This window comes from Stegastes partitus, unplaced genomic scaffold, assembly GCF_000690725.1.
Source record: "Stegastes partitus isolate 25-593 unplaced genomic scaffold, Stegastes_partitus-1.0.2 Scaffold137, whole genome shotgun sequence".
In the NCBI taxonomy this organism is placed as follows: Eukaryota; Metazoa; Chordata; class Actinopteri; family Pomacentridae; genus Stegastes; species Stegastes partitus.
In genome coordinates this window covers 521,881-535,155 of record NW_007577868.1, presented here as the reverse complement: position 1 = coordinate 535,155, position 13,275 = coordinate 521,881, and the positions used below count along the sequence as shown (strand labels likewise).

Genomic DNA, 13,275 nt, shown 5'->3' with positions numbered 1-13,275 from the left:
CTACAAAACTGAAATGATCTTTAATGGATAAACACATAAACAACTAAACATGGTAACGTCACATTGCAGCCACACCCACACGAGCAGTCACAGTTTAGATTTCAACCCTTAGTGTACAAAATACATTCAGCGGTGCAAAAAAAAATAAGATAATAACAGGAATTTAACAAAAAAAACTTTGGCATCAGGAAGGAAGTTGTAGCTTATTCACATATTCAATTTTTCAGCACACCTTTATCACACATTTACATCCTTTAAAAAAAAAAAAAACAGTATCACCGTTTCCTCTAAATGTCCATGAAACAAAACAGTTTGAGAAACATATTGCAGCATATGATGGTTAACTCTGAAAATTTGTGTAGACTTACATGCACATAAAATATAGATTGCAAAATATTATGACATAAAATGTACCTTTTCTTAATGGAGGTGCATGTAAACTATACAGTGTGCATTAATATTAGAGCTGCAACCATTGATCGATTAGCTGACAACTATAATCAATAGATGTGTTGAAGTAATTTCCACAGAAACAAAATCCACATTTTCAGATTTTAGCTCTGAAAATGAGAATCTTCTCTGGTTTCTTTCCTCCTCCGTGACAGTAACCTGAACACCTCTGGACAAAACAAGACTTTTGAGGAGGAGATCTTGAGCTTCGGGAAACACTTTTCACCGTTTTTATTTTCATTTCATCGACCAAACAAATCAACACCAGAAGAAATGGTTGCAGCCCTAATAAATGCTAATGTAGAAAAACTGCACTCTGGTGGAGTTTTCAAATACTTGTGGAAATAACAAGCAATCCCAGGAATCATTTACATATTCACTTTGCCTGAACTTCGTCTAAAAATTCACGAATCGTTTTTTTTTTTAAGTTGTTGAGTGGTCTCCTAAAGCTGAGAAAGTGGTCCAGTGCAGTCACCTATCAAAACTGGGCCCTGCAGAACGTCTCGTACAATTCAAACACAGTTTTTTTTATCTCTTTTAATAAGAGCGTTTCACGATGTTCAATAAAATTCTCCAATATGGAAAGTCAAGAGCTACTCTTCCAAACTTTGATCTTTTGCACTTTCAGTCAGTAGCGAAAAGCACCGAGGGAAGAAAGTGAGACGTGGAAGAGATTAGATGCTTGTTAGGACAAAAAAAAAACAATGAAAAAAATTCATGTATTAATCTGTAGCACGTATTAATGTCTGGTAAAAGTCAGTGCTGTGCTCCGAGACCAACTGGCCAGTGTTACAGTGGATTTCAGTGGATTTACATCACGCTCTTATCCAGAGCAATTTACAAGAGGTGAACCGTTATTAGTCTCCGCCTGAGACAATCCCAGCTGCCTTTATGGAGCTTTAAGCAGCTGCTCTCCAAAAAAAAATAAAATAAAAAAATAATCTCAAAGCTTCACTCATTAGTTGTCTGCAGCATCCAAGTGGTGTGCTTCAGTAGATTTGTCAGTTTGCCAGGTAACCACTTGTTTATCAGGCTCCAGCTGCTGCCTGTTGTGTGTATCAGTCAAAATAAACCTTCGGTTCAAAACAGACAAGCTTCACTTGGGTGGTTTTCCAAAATCAGGCAGTCCATTTCTTGTTGTAACAGTTAAGACGAAGGCGCTGTTCTCGTTCTGGCCTCTACCTCATCACTGTCACTCACTTTCACCCGCGTGGAGTCCTCCTGTTGATGTTTGCCAGGCTGCGCGTCAGTCTCTTGGTAAAAAGCGAGTGGGATTTGCCGCAATATGTGTGTGTGGTCCCCAACAGTTCGTCCTCTAAAGGATCCAGCAAAAAAGTGGTTGGGTCTGTGCCGAAAGCGTACTGGAACGACAAAACAATTAGATTTGGTGGTAAATTCCAAAGGTGGAAACGTGCATTTAGAAAGAAAAACATACTGAGTTTGATGTATTTGTCTGCTACATTGAGACAAACAGTAAAAAGCAAAGCATTCAAATGGTAAAGACGGGGCCTGGAAAATGCAGAACAGCCTCTTTTTATGTGTATTGTGCTGAATATCAATATAAACTTAGTGGCAACATTTGTAGCTCGTATGCGATGGAGGAAACTTTTATGTATCCAACTGGTTTCATGCTCCTCAGGCAGGATGAATTGCGCTCTTCCATCGTCGTTTCTTCGAAAAGTTCAAAATCAGAGGGTGGTGGTAGCCTAAAGGTTCGGGGAGTGGGCTCAGAAACTGGAGTGACAACTCCCCCGAGGACGGCGCTCTGGTAACCCCCCCCCCCACTGTTCCGCTGGAATTGATCAGATTCCCTCAGTAAGCAAGCAAAGTGGTGCTCTGGGCGGCATTTGGGCTTGAAAGATAGCTTTCCACGGGAAAAATTGCAAACTAAATCAGAACGGCATGCCGGGGTCTTATGGGAATCCCAATCTGATCGGTGTGGCGGGCGAAAAAATAAAGCGGTCCGTGTTGTTGGAGTCACTTTTATGCTATGGGCTTACCGGCCAGCGATAACCAGGGATTACAGAAGAAATTTCATGTCCTCCAAATAATGAAGGGGCCTTTACAACGCTCCGAGGAAATCAAAGGGGAATTACCATTTTTTATGCCGGCTCATTTGCTTGCAGTTGGAGTCTCTGATATTGGGTCACAAAGAGAATGGCGTTTTTACGAGCACATACTTATACACACCCGCCGGTCATAAAGTTGCATTTACAGTTGGTGTATTGATTTTGTGCGGCTGACAGGGCACTGCCGGTGCGCAGACTCCGACTCTAAACGTGCCGGTCGGTTGTAAAAATTTAACTGCTGCTTCGGAGGCTCGGCTTTTTTGCGGCGGTGGGGAGGGGAGGAGATGCTTTATGACGGACGGACCGCTGTGGTCTGCTGGAGAACCAGACGGGGAGGAGCGCTGCTGTTTGTTGGCTCTTTCCTTTGTGTTAAGGATACACAGCATGGACGCTCATTTACATACGCTGTGTGCGGTTTAATATTAACTGTTTGATTGATGGCGCTGGTTGAAAGATTAACCCAGAAGGATTAACTAAAAAAAAAGGGGGAAAAATCACTAGTTTCAGCCGAACATATTCATTAGTCTTTGTCCTGCTGGGATTCTTTATGTGTTGATATCAGCTTGTCAGAGATGTGTAGACCGCTTTTACCATTTGCAACGAAGAACATTTGATTAATTTGGTGAGCAGAATTTGTGACTACTTGGTTAAGTTAAGTGCTTAAAGGCAGGTCTGACCATTCTTGTAACACCTCAAGGCAGTTATTTCCAACAAAATCAGGCCCCTATCTAAAGAAATCAGTGGTCACCAGGCCATAAAATACTGCATGTGTGGCACCACCAGTCAAATCTAAGACAAAAACACTGAAAAAGTTTAGTGACGTTGCCTCAAAAACAACTTATACTTCCAGTTTCATGACACCACACTTGCGTCACTGCAACAATACGATTGGGTTAATGTTCCCCAGTTTGGCTGTTATGGAGTAAACGGCTGTTTTTTAGTGGGACGGGCTGGAAATGTATCATACAACCTCCATCTTTGGCATCACTGATTGTTCTATATTTCTGTTCAGGATTTTTTAAGAAGCGAGTCTCTCCAGTATCTCTATCAGGTTCAACAATGGCGTGAAACATCTCACTAAGACTGTGCGAAGTTTCCACTCCAGGAACTGGGGGCGGGCTCACTAGCCTTTTACCATTTGTTTCCATTGCAGTGAAGGAAACAGAACAACGGGGCGCTTGTTATATTAGCTTATATGACGATTTTGTCAGTGTTGATGACAACGTTAGAGAAGAGATGACTGCTATTTGACGGGGACATTAGGAGGAGCAATAAAAACTGCTCATTGTCCTCTCTTAATTTAACGAATGAACGTTGTCTTCTCCGAGTTTAACCAATCAGCATCAATTCCCGCAGGAGGTGCCTATTTCTCCCTCAAAAACTGACTGAAAGCGGCTCCACAGGTACAAAAGTGCCCTGAAACGCCCCCTATCCTCCGCTGCAGAGGCTTATAAAAATGTCCAGCTGCCATGCGTTTCCAATCTCTATCTCTAGCCATAGGCCTTTTTCACAGATGACACTTTTGACATGTCACAGTGGGAAAATCACAGGTGTAGATTATCACACGCTTTGGCTTCAGTGTCCTGGTTTTTCACCATCTTGATTTATGAGCAAGTGTTAATGTTACTGATTTAATTTAATTACATTTAATGGTGCTAACTCTTCACATAGTGAGGTCACAACTTTACAATATTATGAAAAGAAACCTAACGATGCTGGAATCAGTACCACCTGCTGATCAGTCATAGGCTGCAATTTAAATCACCTACTAATCAAAGTACTTACTACAGCCCTGACAACGTATGTACACCTTCATGCTGTATGCACACAACTGGAAAAGACTACATGAGCATAATACTGCACCTAAACTTTGACCGGCCCATTTAAGACATAAATGTACATAGGATTGTGGGTCACAACGGCCAGAAAAGTCATACGTAGTAGGACATCCCGGGATTTTTGGTATACTATGTTTTGGCAAACACACAAAGATACAAAACCTTATTCTTGCATACTATTTAGAATAGTGGTATGGATGTTGGAAAACACCCAACATTTCTGCAGTTAAAAACCTCTAATTCAGACCCTGTCATTCCTCACTTGTGCTCCAACTACCTTCACCTGGCCACTCACCTGACTACACACCTGCTCCACATCAGTAATCTGATCCAGTATATCTGTCTCTCTCCAAGCAGCAGTCACACTTTTGCCAGACAGCTATGCTTTCTTGGACGCTCCATTAATTCCAGCCTTTCTTTTTGTATGTGACCACTTTCCATCTGACATTTGTGGAAGTTTGTTTCGCAAACTTGCACATGAAAACAGGAAGAGTTAACCCTGATAAATTGCATATTTTGTGTCCTTCAAAGTAGATAAGCTGGGATCAGAGTGGTGAAAGGGAGGGAAGGATTGCCACTGTCCTCTTTGAGTGACTTACTTTTTCTTTGTTCCTTTCTTTTTTTAACTGTAAGCATTTCAAAATTGAGTGAAAGCACACACAACACTACTTTGCCCTTCAGTTTGTTTCTCTCCTGCCCCTTTACGAAGACACCAGTGTGTAACTGTCCTTTTACTCGTCTTTAATAGCCTGAAGCTGCAGATGAACGAGCTGAAACGAATGAAATTGTCTGTCCAGAGACATTAAACACACAGATGATTAATCCATACTCCTGCATCCTCCTGGCAAACCAGATTTCATCACAAATCTATAAAAATGATCACTATTGGGGGTGGAAAACATGTCCTGTGTACTCCATTGTGTGGGTGTTTCTGCCAGCACATACAGTACAGGTAGATGTGTGTCCACTGCCATAATTGATCCTGTCCTATAAAGCCACAGTCTTAACTGCGGGCCGTGGATAAGGTATGGATAAGCCATCATCCTGATCTATGTTCAATAGGAAAGCAATGAGACTCCCAGCGTTGATGGCTTCATTAAGTAAATGCCACTCGTGTCGTCAATATCATTACACTGCTGGTAAGCAGCCCATAAACATCCTCATGGGGCAAATTAGCTTTCACTCCAACCTTCTGCCAGTGGGTGGAGATTTGTGTTTTCCAATGCGGACAATCTGAAGTGACAAGCACTTTCAGTGTTTTAGGGTCAGCAGCTAATCCAAAATCTCATCTGGGAGGGTGAGGAAACAGGGCAGCGGAGGAGAGCAGGTGTGTCACTGGGTTCATTGGGGTTATAAAAGAGCTTTTTCCATCAGATGTTGCGCCAAATTACACCTGTAACACTTTGAAAAGGCTCACAGAGGCCTTTTTAAAACTTTGATGTACCCCAGAGACTTTAACAGGAGGCGCCTGCTCCTTCCCACTCGCTGATGAAAATGAAAAATGTAATTTGATGGAACTTGTGATCAAAACACGGCACTTTCAAGTTAAAAAAAAGGGAGATCTGCAATACTGAGTTGCCTCTCGTCTTCCCCTTCGACCATCAATATTTGGCTGTATAACTACCAGGGCGCCAGCGTGAGACCATTTCAGTTGGACATCTGTTAGGTGGAACTTAACATTTTCATTGGTCACACTGGTGCTCCTGACATTTAGCAGGTCTGTCTGAGTGTCTCTGGGCAGCCTGCACAGTGGATAAAACAGGGCTCTACACTAACCAGTAACTCTTCCGCTGCTAGCCCTGGAGCGACTGTTTTGCACATATTAGCTTTACATCGATGTCAAGATTGAGAGCGAGTCACACATTTAACTTAAAATAATAATTGACATTTTCCACTCTTAAACTGGGTAAATCCTTAACTTGTGGAACATCTGCTTATCGATACACGACAACTTACAGTGTTCCATGCAAGCTATGGTAGATGCTAGCTAGGTGTCTGTGCACAGGGAAGCCTCTAGTCTCCTCAATCATGACTGCAGCACAGCAGCTAAGACAGGCATGTGACCAACATTTCAAACGGACATGAAAAAAGAAGAAAGCAGCAGACCAGCAACTCTCCCTGCAGCTTATCAGCAGCAAACTGAAGCAAGGAGCCAGATGTAATAAAATTTAACACTACTGATAATATATCCCACAAAAAAGAACTGAATTTGATTAAGTCCCAGATCATCCTTATGAAAAAAGGATTAAAAAAGACTTATCTGCACCTTTATTCAGTTTTACAATCATAATGCGTTAGAAACTACCAATATGTAAAAGAACAGACAAAAAAGGTTATGCTTAGAATGTATCAGAGCGGTAAAAAAATACGAGTATCCCTAAATAATGTGCTGGCGCCGCTGAATGAAAAAGAGAGGTACCTGAGCAGCGACTGTAAAAAGCTGAACTGTACTGTATGTTGTTAAAGCAGAGAGCCCTTGAGGCCTGACATACAGGAAGACGGACGCTAAAATATTATTTTTCTTTCTTACTCTTGATATTTTAAATGTTACATTTCTGTCTGGAAAAACTGATCTTCAATAGAGACAAAAATTGGTCCCCACACGACTAAGAAATGTAACAACATCAAATGCATTAAAGATCAATCCCAGCAGCTGATGCTTCAGCTGTTTGAATTCAGGATATTTACATTTTTCAGGTCTAACCCTGTTTGTTGAGTCCATATGCTGGCTCAACAACACGCAAGGACTGAAATGAGAGCACATCTATAAAGCGCACCGAAGCTGAATTCACAAACCCTGATTATTCCAGCATCACCCACACTCTCCTGCAAACATACCAACCTTTTTAATGGCCTCGTAAACAGCCCTGAAAGCAGGTTGTTTGTAGTCGTGGTAAACCCCTCTGTTTCCATGCAGTATGTAGATGCCATCCTCCTCCGCCGAGGCACAGTTACTGCCATAGATACAATGATCCGGGCGATAGTTCCACTGGCAGGGAAACTCCAGCAAGGACTCTGGGAACGGAGGCGCACCAACACTTTGATCAACAAATCAGTGCTTACAAACTTGGTATCCTGCACTCTCTGGCAGAAAGTATACGGTGGTGTCTAACAAACATTATATATGTATACATGCTTTATGTGCCTTAGTGTGTGTCTTGGCGAGTGCAGTCTTACCAGGGTTGTAGTGGAATATTATATTGAGCAGGTCCTGGTCTCCCCAGGTGATGTTTAGTTTGTATTTCTGCAGTAAAGGCATCAGCAGCTCTTCCCAACGCAGCCCCACTGATGTCATGTCGTTCTGTCAACATAAATGTGTACACAACAGTCAAATAAGACTTCCTCTATAGATTCTCTGCACACGTCTTCACAGTGAAACTAAACTGATTCCTTTCGCAGTCCTTGAGGCACATAAACTACAGCACAAGGATGACATCTTGTGGTCAACACGGGTAGTACAGTGGGTAAAAAAACATACAACTCACTCTGTTTCTAGCCTTACTTTAAAGAATGTGCTCCTCATCCTTGTCATGTTCATGAGCATGACCCCTGAGTTGATGCCCGTCCTGCCGTAGAAGGGGTGACGGGCGAAGCGGTTGTACCAGGCAATGCGAGGCTCCTCGTGCTCTGGGGCCATGGCGGCCAGCTGAGACGAATTAAACTGGGACAGAAACCCCCACAGTTGGTCTACTGGCTGCAGGAAGAGGATGTCTGAGTCGACGTACACGATCGAGTCGACGTCCTTCAAGATCAGCTGCAAAGGAGAAACGGGGATGACGCTTTAAATATTAATAATGTGGATGCTCTTTGGTGCTTTGGATGATGCAAACACAGTATGATCTGTGGTTGTATAACAAAAGCTGTTTTTCTCAGGGAAAGTCAAAACAAACTTCCATTGAAATTTCATTGAAGTACTCCAAGTACATCAAGGCACAAAACAGTCTTTTAAAGCCTAAATAACACTTATTTCACAGTAAGAAGAACCTTAACATTAAATCTGAGAATGTCACAATGACAACAGCTACGACATGAACATCAGTTTCTCTCTATAATAAACTCACAGGTAAGAAGAGCCTCTGAGAAGCGCACGGTTTGAAGAGTTTCTTCCATTCGGCTGCGTTCTCACTGGGGAAGCTGATGGAGTAAACTGTGTAGTTGAACCTGGAGCGAATAAAATCAGGCCACGACTCCAACTGGAACACAAATAAGAATTCATTCATCTCCTTTTTGGGAGTAAGGCGCAAACTAGCCCACTGCATGGAAAAAGGGGCGGCATGCACACAAACACAGGCTTTGACCTCATTTTAAAATGTAATAAGTTCCAATACTGTTATGAAAACAGCTTGCTAGCATGGCAGTGCTGAATATTGTACAATGAGTAGACATTGCAAGCAAGTTTAAGTCTTGCAGTCCGAGCCAGAAACTGTAAAAGCAGCAAGAATGGTCAGATTTTCAACTTTCCAACAGCCTTGAACTAATTACTGTGGTGTGCTCTTCCATCAGGAAATTGAAGCTAACAATCTTTTTTTCTTCCCATTAAAATCACTTTAATCTGCATGAAATTTGCCAAAAAAAAACTCTCTTCATGAAAAATTTATTCCTTTGTGCAACTTCATATTCATGACAAGTCAACAGCAAGATTTTATTTTATTTTTTAGTTTTGTAAAATGAATTAATTTAAGATTTGTGGCATTATAACTGTGTCAAATTGCACAAACAACATTTCTGAGTTATCACTTTGTGTAGCTATGTTTGTGTTGTTTCCATAGAGATTCATCCTTATTAATCCAGTGAGAAATGAACCTGCAGTGAGTAAAAATGTGACAGGAGCAGAAACTGTTTGGGGTTTAGAGGGTTAATGCTTACTATAGTCCTGCTGATGTAATAATAACCAACATATGTCTCCACTGAGCCTCGTTGTGCACTAACTTTTTGCCCACAGTCAACAAAAATGTGATGGGAAAATAAAAAAAACAGCAACAAAAAGCACCCAGAACCTGCTTGGATTTCAGAGGGTTGACAGCTACATTTCCCAAGCGGTAAATATTTCCTACTCACAGCCTCCATGAAGCTGGCGTGGAGCTGATCTTCAGCAAAGATGTGCAGGTAGAGGCGTTTGATGCTGAAAAGCACAGCAGACTTGATCATGGTGAGAGTCTCCTCCAGCCTCTCCCCACAGGCCACTACAGCCAGGTGCATGGGCGGCTCAGGTCTGCTCTGAAGGCTGGCACCAGCAGCCTCCATCTGACCGCGCTGACGCATGATGTACCTGAGAGAACGAGGACACAGAGTGGGACACCTGTTATTCTGGCACACATCTCAACCTTTGGATGCCCTACTGTGTGGCCGAATGGAAAAATCCGTAATATTCATGGAAGATCAAAGGGATCTTTAAATGGAAGCAAAATGTATGAGATGTTAACACTTTTTTTTTTTTTTTTTTAAATCAACAAAAAATGTTTACACTAAACCAGCAAAAAAAAAAAAACGAGTATACACACTGCCAAGTCTGTGTAAGACAGCATGGTGGAGGTGTCCAGGTTGTACATTACAGGGAGAATCTTCAACAAATGACAGTGTTTGTGTCCTAAATCCGATGCAGTATGGGCTAAAGGAGGAAGCCGGAGAACCCAGAGAGAACCCACACTGCACAGGGAGAACATGCAAACTCCACACAGAAAGATCCCGGGTGTCCTCACTGGGACGCGAACCGGTGACCTTCTTGCTGCGAGGCAACAGTGCTAACCACTGACCCACCTTGCAGCCCTTTTTATTTACATGTCCATATGCAGTTTTAATGGGGAACATGGAACTTATACACTTACACATGTACAAACTGATACACTTTGGGAGTCTGTAAAGAGATTTAACCTTCCAAGGTGCTCTGAATCCTGAGTATATAAACATACAGTATGGGAGGCATCTGTGTGCTTTCACAAACGTCTTTATCAGGGTTGTAATTCTTACTAGTTAGCATTTGTTATAATCCCAGATTCCAAAGAATGTGTGATTTCAGTTTGACATCCTTTTATTTTTTGTTTGTAAAGCCATCACACTCATTTATTTCTTATTTTTAAGAAATAAGGAAATGATCACTGAAAGATATACCTATTTAGCCACCTAAGGATGTTTTAACATCGAACGCCCTCCACATTTCACTACGCATTATAGAGCTCCAGCTAATGTTTTTTTCATTGTCGATCATTTTCTTGATTCACCAACTCATTTGAAAATATGGATCAGTGGTTCCCCAAACCAAGATGACAAATATCTTGTTTTGCCACAACCCAAAGAGGTCAAGTTTGCTGTCATAAAGGAGGAGAAAAAACAAAATATTCAAATTTAAAAAGCTGGAATTTGTGAATTTATACTTTTTTTGTTTTCTCTGAAAATTTCTCAAACTGATGAATTGACTTTTTTTTAAATTTTTTTAAACAGTTGACAACTGTTTCAATGGTTGACAACAAATTAGTCATTGTAGCTTTTAAATCATAAATGTGCCAAATAAATCCTTGAACTGGCTATGCTGTTTGAATTTGGCCTCATCCTCCTCTTGATGTTTGTTCTATGTCACAGCAAAGTCTATTTTTTGGGCAGACAAGCAATTTAAAGATACTTTTAAAACAGATTTTCTGACTTTTTCAGAGACAAAAATCCACGAGATCTTGTTTACATCCATGTGGACTATGTAAGGGATTGTAAACTGTTCTCTCTGAGTCAAACAGTCAGGTGTGGATCTACAACACGTGCTATAGACACTTTAGTAAACATGGTTTACTAAAGGGTGAAACCACATCTGCTTTGGAATAGATTAGATTCAACTTTATTGTCATTACACAAAGTTTTGAGACAAGAAAATGTAGTGTAGCATCACCAGAGGTCCATAAGAAGCAATATGGTGTGTACACACACAGTATGCTACAGTATAAACTAAAGATAATTATATGTACATGTACAGGTGAAGATAATGAGTGGTATTAACAAGATGAGATATATGTAATATATACCCAGTTTGTGATTAATACTTTAATAAGTAGGTGTCAATAATGTGAGCTAAATGTGTAGCTACACATCTCAGCTATAGTGAGACACAGTGTTAGCTGTAGCAGCCTTCACATTCCTATACATCACCAGAGTTAATACAGAATGGCCCAGACACCTATCTACCTGCATAACTACAAACATCTTATCAAATATTTAAATTTCAGGCCATTAAACACTTGTAAACCCCGTCCTACCTGTTGTACCAGTGGGTGTTTTGGGGCCCGGCTCTGTCCGCGGCCCCTCGCCTGGCTCCGGGGACTCTCGGTGGGACGAAGACCCTCTTCGGTCCGGGCGAAACGTCCGAGTAGAAGAGTTTACTGTAAACGTACAAGCCCGAAAACACGGCGAACACCGTGCACAGGGCCAGTGCACGAATGTAACGCCGCATTATGGAGTTTAACAACGCTAAACGGAGCCAAAGTCATGACACAGAAACTAACGTTTAATAATAGCCGCAAATCACGACACCATGGCAACGCGCTTCCGGTTGGAGTTGACAAAATAAAACTATCAGGAGCTCGCTGCAGGGGAGAAATGGCGCCCTCTGATGGGTTTGGAAAATATTGCAGATATGTTTGCCTGTTATGTTTGCTTTATATTAAATATTATGTTGTATTTTTTCTACTTCTACTGGAATGATATGTGCAATGCCAATATTTTTCCACATTCAGATGATTCTGTGCAATATTTTGAATTTCTACACATAGATGACCCTTCAACAGTACTATATGCATTTCTTTAATATTTTTATGTTTCGACTGATCTTCCTACATTTTTGCACTATTTCTTTTGCTGTTTTAATGCTGTAAATGTTCCACCTGTGAGATTGAAATATCTTATCTGACAGCTACATTCTAAATACATATATTTTTTACATTTTAATTTTTTTTTTCACCCCGTATGGCACATTATACACTTGAAACTTTTCATATTTCCTTATACAGTCTTGTTTTCTTGTCACGGACCAAAGAAGAGAAATTATTTGCTTTATCAGTTTTAATTTACCCCTCTTAATACAAATCAAACATTTCAAATAAATATATTTTTAGTGCATCCAGTTCTCAGCAGATCTTTCTGGGAACCTTGTTTTTCATGTTGTTGTTGTTGTTGTTGTTGTTGTGTTGTTTTTGTATCCAAAACTGACAACTAAGAAAGTAGCACATATTAAAGCAAGTTTTTTTTTGGCCAAGATGGACAACAAAACCCAGCGTAAATATAGAATGTGACTCAAGTTTCATCGTTTTAACATTAAAACTGCTGACTGATGTTAGCAGCAAAGTTACCACTGCCTTGCTAAAGTGGGAATAACAAACTGCACTAGTCTTCAGGCACTATATTAAATTCTTAAAAACCAACCAGTCATTTAACTATAACGTGTTTTTTTTTCCCATTGCACTATCTGGGTGAAGCAAATACTTAACTTTTGAAATAAACAAAAGTGGTATTTTGGGTGAAATTAACCTTTAATATCCCCTATTCAAATCAAAATCTAGACAAAAATAAATAAACATGGGCTCGAGAAGTGTGATCCTTCTAACTGCAGCCTCCTTTGCTGCAGACATACTACTTTCACCCACTTTCCATCTTCTCCACTATTTTCCAGACTTTTATTTTGAAGGCGGCAGCATCTCCCTTGCAGGTCTCGTCTTTGTCCATTGATCCTGATGCAGCTCGTGCAACAGAAGCAGGAGGTCGAGACCCTCAATGGGGGAAGGGTGGGAGCGAGAACCAAAGTTGATTCCACTCTCCCCCCCACAAAACCCCCGTCAGGCTCCGTCTGCAGCAACATTCAATGGGTTCCACCTCTGAAAAGGCCCATTCACTGTGGCTTTAAGTGACTAGTCGTCTCTATTGAGGTGGCTGCATTTTACAAA

At 41.0% G+C, this 13,275-nt stretch overlaps 1 protein-coding gene across 1 annotated transcript; it reads right to left on the bottom strand.

Annotated features, from left to right (window-relative positions):
* LOC103355206 (glucoside xylosyltransferase 1-like) lies at positions 1-11,789 on the bottom strand. Its single transcript, XM_008278908.1, has 7 exons — positions 11,596-11,789; positions 9,416-9,626; positions 8,419-8,550; positions 7,860-8,111; positions 7,535-7,658; positions 7,200-7,372; positions 1-1,811 (listed from the first exon to the last, which is right to left on the bottom strand). Exons 1-7 carry the CDS (start codon positions 11,787-11,789, stop codon positions 1,653-1,655), a joined length of 1,245 nt encoding a protein of 414 aa, XP_008277130.1. The 3' UTR covers positions 1-1,652.
* Positions 11,790-13,275: the final 1,486 nt, after the last annotated feature.